Genomic DNA, 14,762 nt, shown 5'->3' with positions numbered 1-14,762 from the left:
AGGACTAAAGCCTCCCAGGCGGTCAGAGAAAGCAACAAATCATCCACAGACTCACCTGTTTGCCATCCCCTTCTTTGCAGGGGGACAGCAGCACCTGGGAGCCTGGGAAGAGGGTGTGCACGGACAAGCAGAGCTGCTGCTGGCGGACCTGATGGTTGTATGTGTACGTCCATTCCTGGAAGGAGAGAGAGGAGAACCCAGGACAAACTCAGACTCGGTGTTGTTAGCCCCCTTTCATCCTCCGAGGTGGCACACGTGGCCCAGGTCCTGGTGCCCTTTAAATCAATGGCAAAAATCACCCTGGCATCCATGGCAGGAGAGCAGTCGAGAGTGAACAGAGTTTACCCACCTCTCATTCAGGGAAGGGGCAATGTCATTTCACCCACTGCTTTGGTACCACTACACCAATGACCAGCAGGGCGAGGCCAGTCTATCTATGAGGGCACCATAGCTGCAGATTCTTGGAATCCACATCTGCATAAGCCAAAGGGAGCATCTCAAGTCCTGAGGAGAGCTCTGTGAGGAGAAGGACTCAAAGGGTGTGTCTAGACTACATGCCTCCTTCGACGGAGGCATGTAGATTAGCGAGATCGGAAGAGGGAAATGAAGCCGCGATTAAAATAATCGCGGCTTCATTTAAATTTAAATGGCTGCCCCGATCTGCCGATCAGCTGTTTGTCGGCAGATCAGGGGAGTCTGGACGCGATGCCCCGACAAAGAAGCCTTTCTTCATCGACACAGGTAAGCCTCGTGAAACCAGGTTTACCTGTGTCGATGAAGAAATGCTTCTTTGTCGGGGCATCGCGTCCAGACTCCCCCGATCTGCCGACAAACAGCTGATCGGCAGATCGGGGCAGCCATTTAAATTTAAATGAAGCCGCGATTATTTTAATCGCGGCTTCATTTCCCTCTTCCGATCTGGCTAATCTACATGCCTCCGTCGAAGGAGGCATGTAGTCTAGACACACCCAAAGGGAAGGGAAGGGGCGATAGAAGTAGTAAAATGGTTCCCTCTCCTTCAAGTGGTATAGGATGCTTCCCTGATGTGGCTGGGGAGAGGAGGAGGACGTGATGCGTAGGAGATTTTGCTAGTCGCCTGGGGTCTGATCTAGCTCCCAGATAGTTCAATGCCAAAACTCCCCCTGATGTCAATGCGCAGAAAGGAGCCCCAAATGTTTAAAGTGGTCACACAGATTATTAGCTAGCTGTAGAGTGCTGCTACCACTGCCATTCATTCTGATCAGTGTTGCCTTATAGTTTCCTACCCCCTCCACCTGCTTATCGTAGACCTCTGTGGGCTCTCATTTTCTACTTACATTGTAAGTTCTTTGGCACAGGGATTGCCTCCTTGTTCTGTCTGTACAGTGCCTAGCATGCTGGTGACCTGGTTCATGCCCACCAAATGGACAACAACGGTAATATGATTGTGAGATGCCTGTGCCGGGTGGTGCTCCCCCTCCTGTTCAGGAGGAATTTCTGTTGGTTTCAATGGGACTTACTGATAGTTACAGAAGGCAGAGCCTTGTGTGCTAGTAGTTATTGTCCCGTTAATGCCCTTGCTGTTTTTGTGGCAAGCTTTCTCCCAGGAATGTATCCCTCTGTGGGTGGGGTTCCTTCTCTCCACCTCTCACCCATTGCTTGTCTCTATGTATATGTTAATTAGGTGCACATTCCACATGCTCAGGGTCTAACTGATGCTATATTTGGGGTTGTGAAGACATTTCCCCCTTAATCAGACTGACAGAGACCCTGGGGCTTTTTACCTTCCTCTGCTGAATGGGGCACAGATCACTTGCAGGTTTGAACTAGTGTAAATGGTGGATTCTCTGTAAATTGAAGTCTTTAAATCATGATTTGAGGACAGCAAAATAAAGACATTGGATTTCAAAAAGGCAGACTTCAGCAAACTCAGGGAGTTGGTAGATAATCCCACGGGAAGCCAGTCTAAGGGGAAAATCAACTGAAGACACTTGACAGCTTTTCAAAAAGACATTAATATTATTGGTTTTCACCAAGAAACCTGCTGGTGATTGGACATCTAACATAGCAAACACCAGTGAAAATGAGGTAGGATCAGAGAGGCTAAAATAGGAAAAGTACAAGTTAAAAATTATTTAGACAAGTTACCAGGGCCTGATGAAATGTATCCTAGAATACTTAAGTAAGTGTCTGAGGAGATGTCTGAGGGCGTGTCTAGACTACAGGGTTTTGTTGACAAAAGTCGGCTTTTGTTGACAAAACTATACCTGCATCTACACTACCTCCAAGTTCTGTCGAAAGTAAGTCAACAGAACGCAGCAGTTTTGTCGATGGTGGTAAACCTAATTCTACGAGGAATAACGCCTTTTTTCGACAGTTATGTCGAAAAAAGGTGCTATTGCATCACACTGTGCTTTTTCAAAACTGAGCAGCTAGACTCTCTGTCAACAGAACTGGCTGTAGTCTAGATGCTCTTTTTCGACAGAGGCTTTGTCGACAGTATCTGTCGACAAAGCCTCTATCGAAAAAAGCCTGTAATCTAGACGTACCCTGAGTCATTAGCTATTATCTTTGAAAAGTCATGGAAGATAGGAGAGATTCCAGAAGACTGGAAAAGGGCAAATATAGTGCCTGTCTTAAAAACGGAAATAATGACAACCCGGGGAATTACAGACCAGTAAGCTTAACTTCTATACCCAGAAAAATAATGGAGCAAATAGTTAAGCAATCAATTGCAAATATCTAGAAGAAAAGGTGAAAAGTAACAGCATGGATTTGTCAAGAACAAATTATGTCAAACGAGCCTGATAGCTTCCTTTGACAGGGAATAAGCTTTGTGGATAGAGGGAAAGCAGCCAGATGCTGTGGATTTTGACTTTAAGTAAAGGTTTTAGTACTGTCTCGCCTGACCTCCTCATAAACAAACTAAGGAAATGCAACCTAGATGGAGAAAGTGAGTGTAAAAGTAGTTGGCAAACCATTCCCAGAGAGTAGTTATCTGTGATTCACAGTCATGCTGGGAGGACATAACAAGTGGAGACCAGTAGGGGATCAGTTCTGGGTCCAGTTCTATTCCATATATTTATCAATGATGTAAATAATAACACAGAGAATCTACTTATAAAATTTGCAGCTGATACCAAGCTGGGAGGGGTTGCAAGTGCTTTGGTGGATAGTGCTATAATTCTAAATAATATGGACAAACTGGAGAAATGTTCTGAAGTAAACAAGATGAAATTTAATAAGGACAAATGCAAAGTACTCCACTTAGGAAGGAACCCTCAGTTGCACACATATCAAATGGAAAATGATTACCTAAAAAAGAAACTTTGGTTTGTAAACATTTCAGACCACCTTGTGGGGAGGAAGGGAGGAGGAGACAGAGAGAGATTCATCTGTCAATATTGCAGCATATTACAGTCAGGAGTTATAACCGCTTTTGGTATCAAGAGACAGCAAGAGGATTTTAGCTCCAGGGCATATAAATTCTGTTTGAGTTTGGCGTTTAGCCACCTAAGATGGAAAATATACATTGTATGAAAGTTCCAAACCAACAAAGACTTTACATTTGGTCTCACTTTTCTGTGCTTCTAAGGTCCAGCGTCCACTATCTTAACAAAAATCAAAGCTGGCTTCGTAAACAGGCTGCCCGCAGGCTTGTCAGAAAGAATTGCCCAGGTTTTCAACACAAGCAAGAAGAATGCATTTTGGAGACATATACTGCCCCCAAAGGGCCTTTTGGCAGCTATTTTTCTTTGTCAGGGTTTGTCTCGTCCTACAGCTATTGAATTCCAAACGTTCCACCGCACATGCTGTCAGCTGGTGTGTAAGCTACTAGTGTGGGAAATGGTGTGCCAAATAAATCCTGCACCTGCCAAGAATCAAGCCCTCAGTGACCAAATCCAATACCTGTTCTTCCCTCACTTTGGGGGAAGTTAACTTTGCACATGTGAATGTGTGTGCACGCGCGCGCACGCACACACACACACACACACAGAGCTCGTTACTCTGGGTCCCCACTGATTTACAGCATATTTATTACCTTACCACAGAAGTAGCCCCATTGGTTTCAATTAGGTTGCTCATTAAGAAAAATGTACCATTCCAATGAGTCCCAGCTTTGTTTACATTAGGAGCTCCTTTCTATGCTGCTACCCGCCCCAAACCCATATACACATCTCCCTTGGAAATAGCAGCACCCTCCCATTTAGTAATATGGACCGGGTGATGGATACGGCTGCTAGAACAAGGATGCCTGCATCAAGGCTCTCATCTACTAGTCCTTGTAATGCAATAGAAGCAAGCCCTTCATAAGCAGCTTTATAAGGCAGAATCACAATAGAAAATCCTCAACCAGTTTGAAACCGTGATGGGCAGAGGGGCAATAAGAACCAGTTTCAAAGTCATCATCACCCACGCCTCCTTTCTTAAGGATTGGATTGGTAATGGAAGAGCACGAGAGCATAGCAATGGCCAGCGGGGGTCAGGTCAATGGTCCATCTAGCCCCATATCCTGTCTTCTGACAGTGGCTGGAACCAGATGCAATGAACAGTACAGGGCAATTCTTGAATAATCTATCCTGTCATCCAGTCCTAGCTTCTGGCAGCCAGATGTTTAGGAACACCCAGAGCATAAGGTTGAATCCCTGACCATTGTGGCTATTAGCCATAGATGGACCTACCCTCCTTGAACTCATCTAATTCTTTTTTTGATCCTGGTTATTCATGATAATTGAGCTTGATATAGAGGGCCCTGAGGCACTGCAAGGCATTCTGAATCACCAAAGAAAGTGGAGATCGCGGGGGGGGGGGGGGGGAGATGACTGGCTGGCAGAAGCAGGGCTAGCCGGGGGTGGGGGAGGCAGTGGGGCTGGCCAGGGGAGACCGCCGGGGGAGAACTGGCTGGCAGAAGCAGGGCTGGCTGGGGGGGCGAGAGCAGTGGGGCTGGGCCAGGGGAGATCGCGGGGGTTGGGGGGAGAACCAGCTCGTAGGGCAGCAGGGCTTGCCAGGAGAGATCGGGAGAGAATCGGCTGGCAGGGACAGCGGGGGTGGGGCGGGGGGGGGGCGGAAGAATCGGCAACAGTAAGCAGGACAGTTCAGGGCGCACGCAGATCCTGAATAAAAATGTAAAAGCAGTGCCTTTTAAATATCCCCACTGCTGACAGTGAGGTTTAAAGGCACTACAATGTGTCAGAATGGAGAGAACCTGGTTGCATTCACCATCCTGAATGAGAATATGGATAAAAAATTCCAAAGATGGTCTCAGATTTCTGAAAATAAATGAGCCCCTTTTCAATACATGATGTGGTGGTGCAGAATTTTATTGGATTACAGTCCATTTTTCCAATCCATATTCCCTTAACTTGCTGGTAAGAATATTGTGGGTGGCTGTATCAAAAGCTTTAGCAAAGCTGGCTCTGGGGGCTTTGGGAGGACCAAAACCGCCGTATTTGCATATTTGTAATTTGCTTAATGAATATGCAAATATGCAAATGAATGTTACCGGTCCTCCAAAAGCTCGTGAATGGATTTACTGGTCCCCGTGTCAAAAAGTTTGGGAACCCCTGATCTACTATATACAGAACTTCACCTGTCTATATCTAAGTGCTTCAAGAAACCAACTGCTCTGCAGTGCAGTACTACTCCTGGGTTGGAGAGCACCTGTATACTACTTTGAATGTCATTCAGTTTGTTGTATTCTAACTCTTTGAAAACTGGTAAGTATAACTCTTAGTTATACTCCAATTCAGCTGAAGAAGTGGGTTTTGCCCATGAAAGCTCATGATTCTATATATTTTTATTAGTCTTTAAGGTGCCACAGGACCACTCATTGTTTTTAATTTTCAAACTAAGATGGCTAGCCCTCTGAGATATCTTAATTAACAGAATTTTTGATTAATGGGCACCTCCATTCCCCTTACATTAGTGGGGGGCAAAAGGGTCTCTGTGGGCTGCCAAGCAGGTTGATCCAGCCCGCGGAGGTTCTGCCACTCCCCCACTGCCAGGCCAGCCAAGGCCTAGGGATGGGGGAATGCGTGGCACTTAGAATCAATCCTGGTGGTTGACTCTAAGCAACACGCACCAGAGGACAGGGACTGAGAGACTTTGTGCATTCCCCCACTTCCCCGCCCCCCGGGCCAATCAGGGCCTGGGGGTGAGGGGAAGCGCACAAAGTCTCCTCCCACCACCAGGGGCACGAGTACCTAGAGGTAACCACCAGCTGTTCAGAACACCTGGCAGTTCTTTCTGCAGGAGGTGGGGGCAAAGACTTCACATGCTCCCCCGCCCCCAGATCAGTCAGGGTCTGTGGGTGGGGAAGCATGGAAGTGTCCTGGCCCCACCTCTTCCACCTGAGGCCCTGTCGCTTCCATGGCGGCCCGTGGCCACTTCAAAAATTTCTGAAGTGGCTACCGGTCAAAAATTATTGCCCACCCCTGCCCTGCATGCAGGAAAACAAAGTTTTAACTCTATTCGTATTATGATCTTTTCTTTTTGTTGTATCCTTTTCCTAATGGCCCCTAACAATCCATTAGCTTTTCTCACTGCTGCTGCCCTTTGAGCGAATGATTTCAGAGGATTATCCATAATGACACAAAGATCTCATTCTGAAGTAGTAACAGCTAATTTAGACCCCATCGTTTTGTAGGTTTAGTTGGGATTGCTTTCCAATGTGCCTTACTTTGTATTTTTCAGCACCAAATTTCATCTGCCTTTTGTTGCCCAGTCACCCAGCATAGAAAAATCCCTTTGTAATTCTGAGTCAGCTTTGAAATCTTGAGTAATTTTCTATCATCTGCAAAGTTTGCCCCCAGCTGTTTACCCACTTTTCCAGATAATTTCTGAATATATTGAACAGCACTGGATCCCTTAACAGGTCTTTGAGGGACCCCACTATTTAACTCTCTCCATTGTGAAAACTGACCACTTATTCCTACCCTTTATTTTCTATCATTAAATAGTTACTGATCCATGAAAGTACTTTCCCTCTTATTCCCGACAACTTATTTTGCATAAGAGCCCTGGGTGAGGTTCCTTGTCAATGGCTTTGTGCAACTCCAAGTATATTGCGTGCAGAGGGCCACCCTTCTCCACGAGTTTGCTGATCCCCTCAAAGAATTCTAGTAGATTACTAAGACATGATTTTTCTTTACAAAAGCCATGTTGACTTCTTCCCCATCACATCATGTTCATCCATGTGTCTGATAATTTTGCTCTTTACTATAGTTTTAACCAGTTTGTTTCATACCGAAGGTAGGCTTATCAGGTTGTAAATGCCGGGATTGCTTCTGGAACCTTTTTAAAAATCAGCATGGTGTTACCTGTGCTTCAGTTATCTGTTACAGAGACTGATTTAAGCTCAGAGAAGGGAGTAAATGTTCAAAGCTGCCTCTGAACTATTTGAAAATCTGGTGAGAAATCTTAAGAAAACTGGTTCTTGTTACATTTAATTGACCAGAAACTCCATAGGCCTGATATTTTGGAACTTATGATCACTCACAACCTTAGCTGAAGTCAATTAAAAAATATCAGACAGTCTGAGACCTGCCCCTCTTGTGGCATTATGGCACTTTCACTTTCAGCCCTAGTGCTGAAAAGGTGCAAGAAAAGAAAAAATAAAGAGAATTTTGAACACTTCTGAGTCTCCAAGACAGTTTGGCTTGAAATTCAGGCCAAAGCCCATGTGGGTTCTTTATCTTATTCATTCCTTATTCAGATCACTTCACTCCATCGGTTATCTTCCCTCAAATCCTTAATGGACCAGGTCAAGACAAGTATACAGCACTGTTCCTTGTAAGTTGTGCGCTTAAGTGGCTACCCAGGAGAGATTCAAATGCTGCCCAGCTGATTAGCAGAGTGCCCAGAGCTGATTGCATGTGTTTCCACTGGTGGTGCATATCTGCACAAAATTTGGTGCACGTAACAAAATTTATTTCATACATTGATGGAAAAAATAGAGGGAATGTTGGTACACAGCTGAGTACAAGCTTCAACTCTCAGATGATCCACTACTGGATTCGTGCAGAGCATTCTGGCATAGCTCTAAACCATTAGAGTCCCCTTAAAGTATACCAGATGTAAAGGCAGCAGACTGTCCAGAAGCGGTCACCCTACAAGCTGAATGCCCAGCACAGATGGGATGTGACTGCAGACTGTTACAAAGTAGTGGAATTGTGTCTGTTAGCAGCAGGGGGTGGAGGTGAAAGGAAAGGAGCATGGGGCTGGATAGAGCAGAGAGGGTCACCAGTGGGTCACAATGGTGATGCCCCCGATGTGCTAAATGCTTTCCTCTGAAATCCCGGCTATGCTAACTCCATCTGAGGCTTGGGACTGTGTTTCAAAGCTTTAACATCATTCAAGGAGGCATCTGTCAGTGTTACTCAGCTTCCTTATGAATTGATCATGTGATTTTAAATTGTCACCTTGGGCTTAGTTTAGGCTGGCTGACATATGAAAAGAACTCCTCTCAGCCAATCAGAGAGTAGCCAGCTGGCACATGCCAGAAGTCTAGAGAGGTTCTACCATTGAGATAGAAGAGCGCAGCTGTGCCCTAAGGCTGGAGAAGAAGCGAAGGAAGGAAGGGTGAAAACAACCCATTCCTGGAAAACCCTGGGGTGACTTCTGTTTATTATGTTATTAATATTAATAATTAATAACTCAACATAACATTATAATTAGCGCTCTATAGCCCCTTCCATCTACAGTTCTCAATGCACTTCACTATTATTAGTTGATCAGCGTTCCTCGTGCTCTGGTGAGGTATGTATTATTTCCATTTTACAAAGAGGGAAACTAAGGTACAGAGTGGTGACACGTCTCAACTAATATCGCATAGGGCACCAGCGCTGGAGCAGGGCTGAGAACTCCCAGGTTGGCTGACTTCCAGTTACCTGCTCTAAGTATTAGAGCAGCTTGATTCTGTATTTGTTTCAAAAAGCCCTCGTGGCCAGAGCAGGGCAGTGCAATAGCATACTCAACAAATTGACTAGGGAAGTTGTGCAATCTCCACCACTGGAGATTTTTTAAGAGCAGGTTAGACATGTCAGGGATGGTCTAGATGGTGCTTGGTCCTGCCATGAGTGTGGGGGACTGGACTAGATGACTTCTCGAGATCCCTTCCAGTCTTGTGATTCTATGAATCCTATCTATGCTACCTCCTATCAAGCCCATCTAAGGCAACAACATTAAAGTACTAGCCTTTACTAGCAATTGCCTAGGAAGGCTGATATTACATGCCCTGAGCCTCACTGGGGCCACTTCAGAAGATGTGCTGAACATGCCAATGCAGATAAGTGAAAAGAGGGGAGAGCTGCTCCCGACACTTCTGTTAGCTCTGCAGTCCCCATTTTGCCACGTAAACTACAGCATGTATTTTCAGTAGGTAGATGCTGTCTTAATACTACTCACTTATTGTCACTGATTCTGGACTAGGCTGTTGCCTCTCTGCTGTGGCCTGATCCACCATAAAATGACAGCTAAAGTGGCCTACCAGTACTGTTCTCAGTGAATACACTCTCTTGGTGCAAGACACGTCTTGGAGAAGTGTGTGTGTGTCTCAGGCTAGGTCTACACTACAGAGTTTTTGCGCAAAAACGGCCATTTTTGCAGAAAAGCTCGCAGTGTCCACACCTCAAGCATGTTTTTGTGCAAGTAAAATGAAAGAACAGAGGGGTTTTTCTGGTGTAGGAATTCCTGAATCTAAGAGGAATAACTCCTTTTTCTGAAAAAGTTTTCGCAAAAAGGTGTGTGGGGACAGGCAAGAGGGGGTTTTGGAGCAAGAAGTGGGAAGAGGAAAAAGCACAGGTGCCCTGGTGGCCATTCTGTGCATACCAATCAGTACTTACTTGTGAGAGAACATCCTGGATTCAGTGGTCCAACAAGATCCAAAGTACAAGGGAGTCTCTGAGAAACCAAGAATCTAGCTGGGGGGCAGGGGTAAAAGAGGAAAATCCAAGAATCTAAGAGTTCATTGGGGCTTGTGGGAGAAAGATCAAGGAGTCCATTGAAGAGAGAGGAAGAGAAACTGAGAGGCAGAGCAGGGGCCTACGAGGGAGTCTCTGAGAGGGGATGGTTCTGATGTTTTTGAGACCGTGAAGTTTTGGTGGAGGCAGTTTTTCTCGTCCTAGACTTGTCCTTAGATTGCTAGTAATGAACCTTAGGACAAAGCTGCTACATTTTGCCGTCTCTCCCTCACGTGAGGATACAATGACACAGCTTCACAGTGTTCTGTCATAGAGTGGCACCTTCTCTCCCCTAATTCACAATCATCTTGCTGCTGCCGTTAATGTGCTCAAGTGTATCCAGGCCTAAGAGACTTCTGATGTTTGTTCTCAAGCATGCCAGGCTGCCTGGAACAGCTAATGATTAATGGGTTTATTGAATGCATCCCAGAGTCAGAAATCTATTCCAAAAAGGTTTCTGCACAGTCGCTTATCAACTGATGCTCAGTTTCAACAGAAAACAAATGCATAAGCCAACCAGTGGCATCTTCATTAGATGATCTAGGGCGAAATTACAATCAATTATTTACTCCCAAATGCATTTTGCTAGCAAAGAGCTAAATCAATCAATTGCTTTAGTAAACAAGACACGAGATGGAAAAATACCAGGGTTCTGTCCGGGAGCGCAGTAAAGACAGCACACTAAGCCCAGGGGAGTCAGTATCTAGTCCTGCTCCACAGAACTCTCTCCACACAGCTGACTTAAGGATTGGCATGGTCGGACTCAGTAGGGAGTTATGCCACACCTTTCTCACGATAGGGGATAATGCCATAATGCAGGCAGGTCCTTTCAGTAAGGGAGGGATGGGATTAGGAGGGAGACAACTTGGTCTCTCTTGGCAAATCAACTTATGGCTATAGGTTTCAAAGGGACTTAATTATCAGGTGACAGATCTGCCTGTGCCTCAATTTCTTCACCTGTAAAATAGGGAGAATGCTGAACTACATCAGAATGGTGCTATGTGAATTAAGCCTGATCCTCAGCCTTAAAGGTATAAATCTGCCTAGCTCCTAGATCTGCTGAAATCAATGGAGCATCATCAGTTTACACCCACTGAGGATCTGGCTTTTCATTCAGAGTATAGTATGGCACTTAGCCATGGAAGTGCAAATAAGTAACTAATATATTACTATTAATACTCATGGGAAAAGGTCTTGGACTGACAGGATCCTTTCAATATATTTGATGCATATCAAGGAACACACCCTTTGGATGTGGATAAATGTGGATAAATGTGAAAATGGATAAATCCATTTTCCAGATAATCAAGCTTTGATTAAACAAGATTTGACTCAACTGTGATACAATATAATTGACAGGACCTGCGCTGTTTTCTAAAGTTGTAAATGCTCATGAGCAGGATTTTCAATTACAGGTTGAGCTTCTCTAGTCCAGCACTCTCGGTCAGCAACATCTGTGGTCCAGCATGATTTTAGTTAGCTGGATGTCCACTTATCATGGAAGTAGCCAAGTTTCCTGTGGTCCCATAAAGTTTGTTTACAGCCACCAGTCCTGGCTCCAAATGTTCTGTGCTGTTATTTAGCTCTGATTTATTTCTAAATGTCTTCTAAGAGCCCAGTAAGCAGTGGAAGTGCTGGTAATGCTGCCAGATATTACTGCCCTCCTGTGGTTCAACAAATTTGCTGGTTTGGCACCAGTCAGGTCCTGAAGGTGCAGGACTAGAGAGGTTCAACCTGTACTGCCTATTCTATATTTTGTGACCTGTTAGAGGAAGTCACTATTGCAATATATACAGTTAGACTTTGCCTACACTAGCACTTGATCAGGGGTGTGAAAAAAAACCAACAAGAGTTTCACCAACAAAAAGTGCTGGTGTGGACAGTGCCGTGTAGGCAGGAGAAAGCCTGCTGCCAACATAGCTAATGCTGCTTATTGGGGGGTGGAATCATTATACCAGCAGAAGAGCTCTCTTCTGCTGGCAAAGAATGACTACATAGGAATCCTCATAGCAGCAAACCAGGACTGCCCGCTCCAGTGGGTTAAGGCTCAGCATCTTCCAAACAGGCAGAACTGGGCTTCTACAACCCCTCCTGCTGTCTCCTGAGCTCCTTTTTACCTCCCACAGTCTCCATAAGCTTTTCAGCCTGTTGGTCCAATTGTCCTTTCTCAGCACAGGGGCTCTGCCAGGCTCCCCAGTGGCTTGCTGGCAGGAGTTTCATTCTCCAATCTGCTCACTCCTGTGGCAGCAGCCCTTTGCCTCCCATCTCCTTTATTCTCACAGCTGCTGTGAAGCAGCCATTCAGCCTTGGCCAGCAGTACTTGCCTAAACCTCATCGGCTGCCAGGCCAGCCTGGGATATATACCCAAGGGACACAAGGGACATACAGCTGTATACTGTCTATTTTAACAGCTCCCATTGCTGAAGTATCTGAGCACCTGACAGATATTAATGAACTTATTTTCATAGCACCTCTGTGGTATAGGGAAGTGTTATCATCCCTGTTTAACAGATGCAGAAACTGAGGCTCAAGGTGATTAAATTACTTGCCCAAGGTCACCCAGGAAGCCTGTGGCACAGATAGGATTTAAACCCAGATAGGATAGAATCCAAAGACCTCAACAAAAGACCACTCTTCCTGTGCCAGTGCATCTGAGAATCTGGAGCAGAGAACACATGCTGACTGATGTTGTATACTTGGTCTCTCAGTGAGATTTTAAAAAATAAATGAGGTCACGCTCATTAAGCTCTTGCTAGTTTAATGGGCAATTTAATATTGAATGAATGCAGCCTATGAAGTTATAAATACCATTGCAATTCAGTACATTTTGAAATAGATAGAGGAGTAAATAGGTCAGAAAGATGAGAGGAAATTATAGTTCTCATTTTCTTCCTCTGATCTCTGCATTTGAATTGCATGTGAAAAGCAAACAGGTCTGGGTGACCTGGACTGCCGACGAGGAGTGCTCTATGCAGCTTAGGAAAGGCAGGTTAGGCCAAAAGGGGCCTTAGGCCATTTTTGCATTCACTCAATTCTAGGACTGTCTGGCTGCAGGGCTAGTCCCTTGGTGGTTGGAGCAATTGGCAGATGCTGCCAATGGTCCCAAATGATGTTGACTAATTGATTTATTGGCAACTGGGGATGATCAGGGATCCCTTGTCACACTCCCATCCCTTCTCCCCAACCACAGGGAAGGGAATTGGCAGCAGCTTGGTGCCACTCCAAGATTGCCCTGCAGGGGTCAGTTTCCACTGGCCAACAAAGCAGGTAAAGCTGCTCCCATACACTGGAGTCAGCTGTGTGTATCTCTGTTTTCTTTTTATCTGTATTAGAAAGGCAGGCCTAAAACTGTTACCTGTGCCACTGCTGCCACACCTTTGCTGCTGATGCAGGGACTTAAGCTCAGGACTGGAAACTCCTGGTCTTCAGGCTTCTGGGACTCCAGACACCTCTGTCTCTGTCGGATCATTCCAGATTGATACAATGTTTCCTCAGGAATCCTGGGGAAAGAACCCCAAGAGGATGTTACAATACTTGCCAGAGATAGGCACAGCATTCAAAGAGAGGAAGGGCTGTTTGCCCCGTAGGATGCGTCACTTTCATGGACTGCAAGGCCCATCACATGCAATGAATCGCTATGTGAATTTCAGGGGAGGGCTACTGACATTGCAAAACAGGTATCACGTGATAAACTGAGCCTTCTCATGTGGCATTGCTGCAGGAGGTTGGCCAAGCTCATTGGACACAGTAAATACAGCAGACAGAAATATATTTGACTCACAAGTGTAAGGAAACCTCAAATGAAGCTCCCATCAGTCTTTTACTCACAGTGCAATGCCTCTCTGCATGAAGAAAGCTCTATAGGGTACAAGTTCATCTACACTTGATATGCTGGAGTAGTGTGGCTGTACCACTTTAGCACTTCAGTGTAGACACTACCAAAGTGGATTGGAGAGATTTTCTTATTGGCATAGGTAATCTACCTGCCCAGGAGATGGTATCTAGGTCAATGAAAGAATTCTTCCATTACCGTAGTGCATTAGGGGTTAGATCTGTTTACCTACTTCACTGATAACTCTGGGGAATACAGTTTTCACATCCCTGAGCAACATAGCTGGGCTGACTTAACATTTAGTGTAGATCAGGCCTCATTCTCAGACTTTTTCTCTCTCTGACTCCACATTCAATCACTCTCAGCAGGACCCTGGGTGCATCTCTAGCATCCTTTGCACCAGTTCCAAAGATGGATGATGTTAGTCACTGGGGGAACTGTTGCAATGGCTTCTGGGGCATTTATGGTGCCCGTGGGGTGTGGAGCAGCCGAAAGTGGCTAACAAAATACAGTTTAGCAGAAAACCTGAGACACAGAGTGAGATGGGCTCTGGCTCAGGCATCTGCTGTTGAATACAGGCAGAGAACAACTTCCCAAGAAAGGTTCTCAGAGATGACTTCTGAGTTCTCCCCTCTCACAGACCCTGAAAGCACTGGTGGAAATGGAGGCCCAGGAGGTGCTGGTCATGTACCAATCAGCATGCACTACATCTTTATGAAGAAGGATATAACAGTTGGCCAATACCTAAGTTCTGGATAAACATTTTCCAGGTACCACTTGAAGGTCTGGCATTTCAAGCTCTTCCTCAGTTCCAGTCTGCTCTTGATGCTGTGTGGGGGAAACATGATGTAGCTGTAATAATTGCAGTGATCACATAAACGTCGCACATGGAGACAGATCGAAGTCATGCAGATCAGATCCAAGTCACAAGGGAGGAAGAAAACGTTTGTATAGGCAAGGCTCGCAAAAAACTTCACCAGGCTCTGGGCAAG

The 14,762-nt window shown here is 45.4% G+C and overlaps 1 protein-coding gene across 3 annotated transcripts in view; it reads right to left on the bottom strand.

Moving 5' to 3' along the window:
• The window catches only part of GALNT14 (polypeptide N-acetylgalactosaminyltransferase 14), a 206,386-nt gene that overhangs the window by 4,723 nt on the left and 186,901 nt on the right, over positions 1-14,762 (bottom strand). For all 3 annotated transcript variants that reach the window (XM_075925330.1, XM_006118082.4, XM_075925331.1), the window contains 3 exons: positions 14,515-14,598; positions 13,294-13,438; positions 56-175 (listed from right to left, as the gene is read on the bottom strand). In XM_075925330.1, coding sequence (XP_075781445.1) covers positions 56-175; positions 13,294-13,438; positions 14,515-14,598 — 349 coding nt within the window. The remainder of the gene's footprint in view (positions 1-55; positions 176-13,293; positions 13,439-14,514; positions 14,599-14,762) is intronic.

The sequence above is a fragment of the Pelodiscus sinensis genome, chromosome 3 (assembly GCF_049634645.1).
Source record: "Pelodiscus sinensis isolate JC-2024 chromosome 3, ASM4963464v1, whole genome shotgun sequence".
Taxonomy (NCBI): domain Eukaryota; kingdom Metazoa; phylum Chordata; order Testudines; family Trionychidae; genus Pelodiscus; species Pelodiscus sinensis.
The sequence above is the reverse complement of the archived record's forward strand: the minus strand, read 5'-3'. Positions and strand labels throughout refer to the sequence as shown.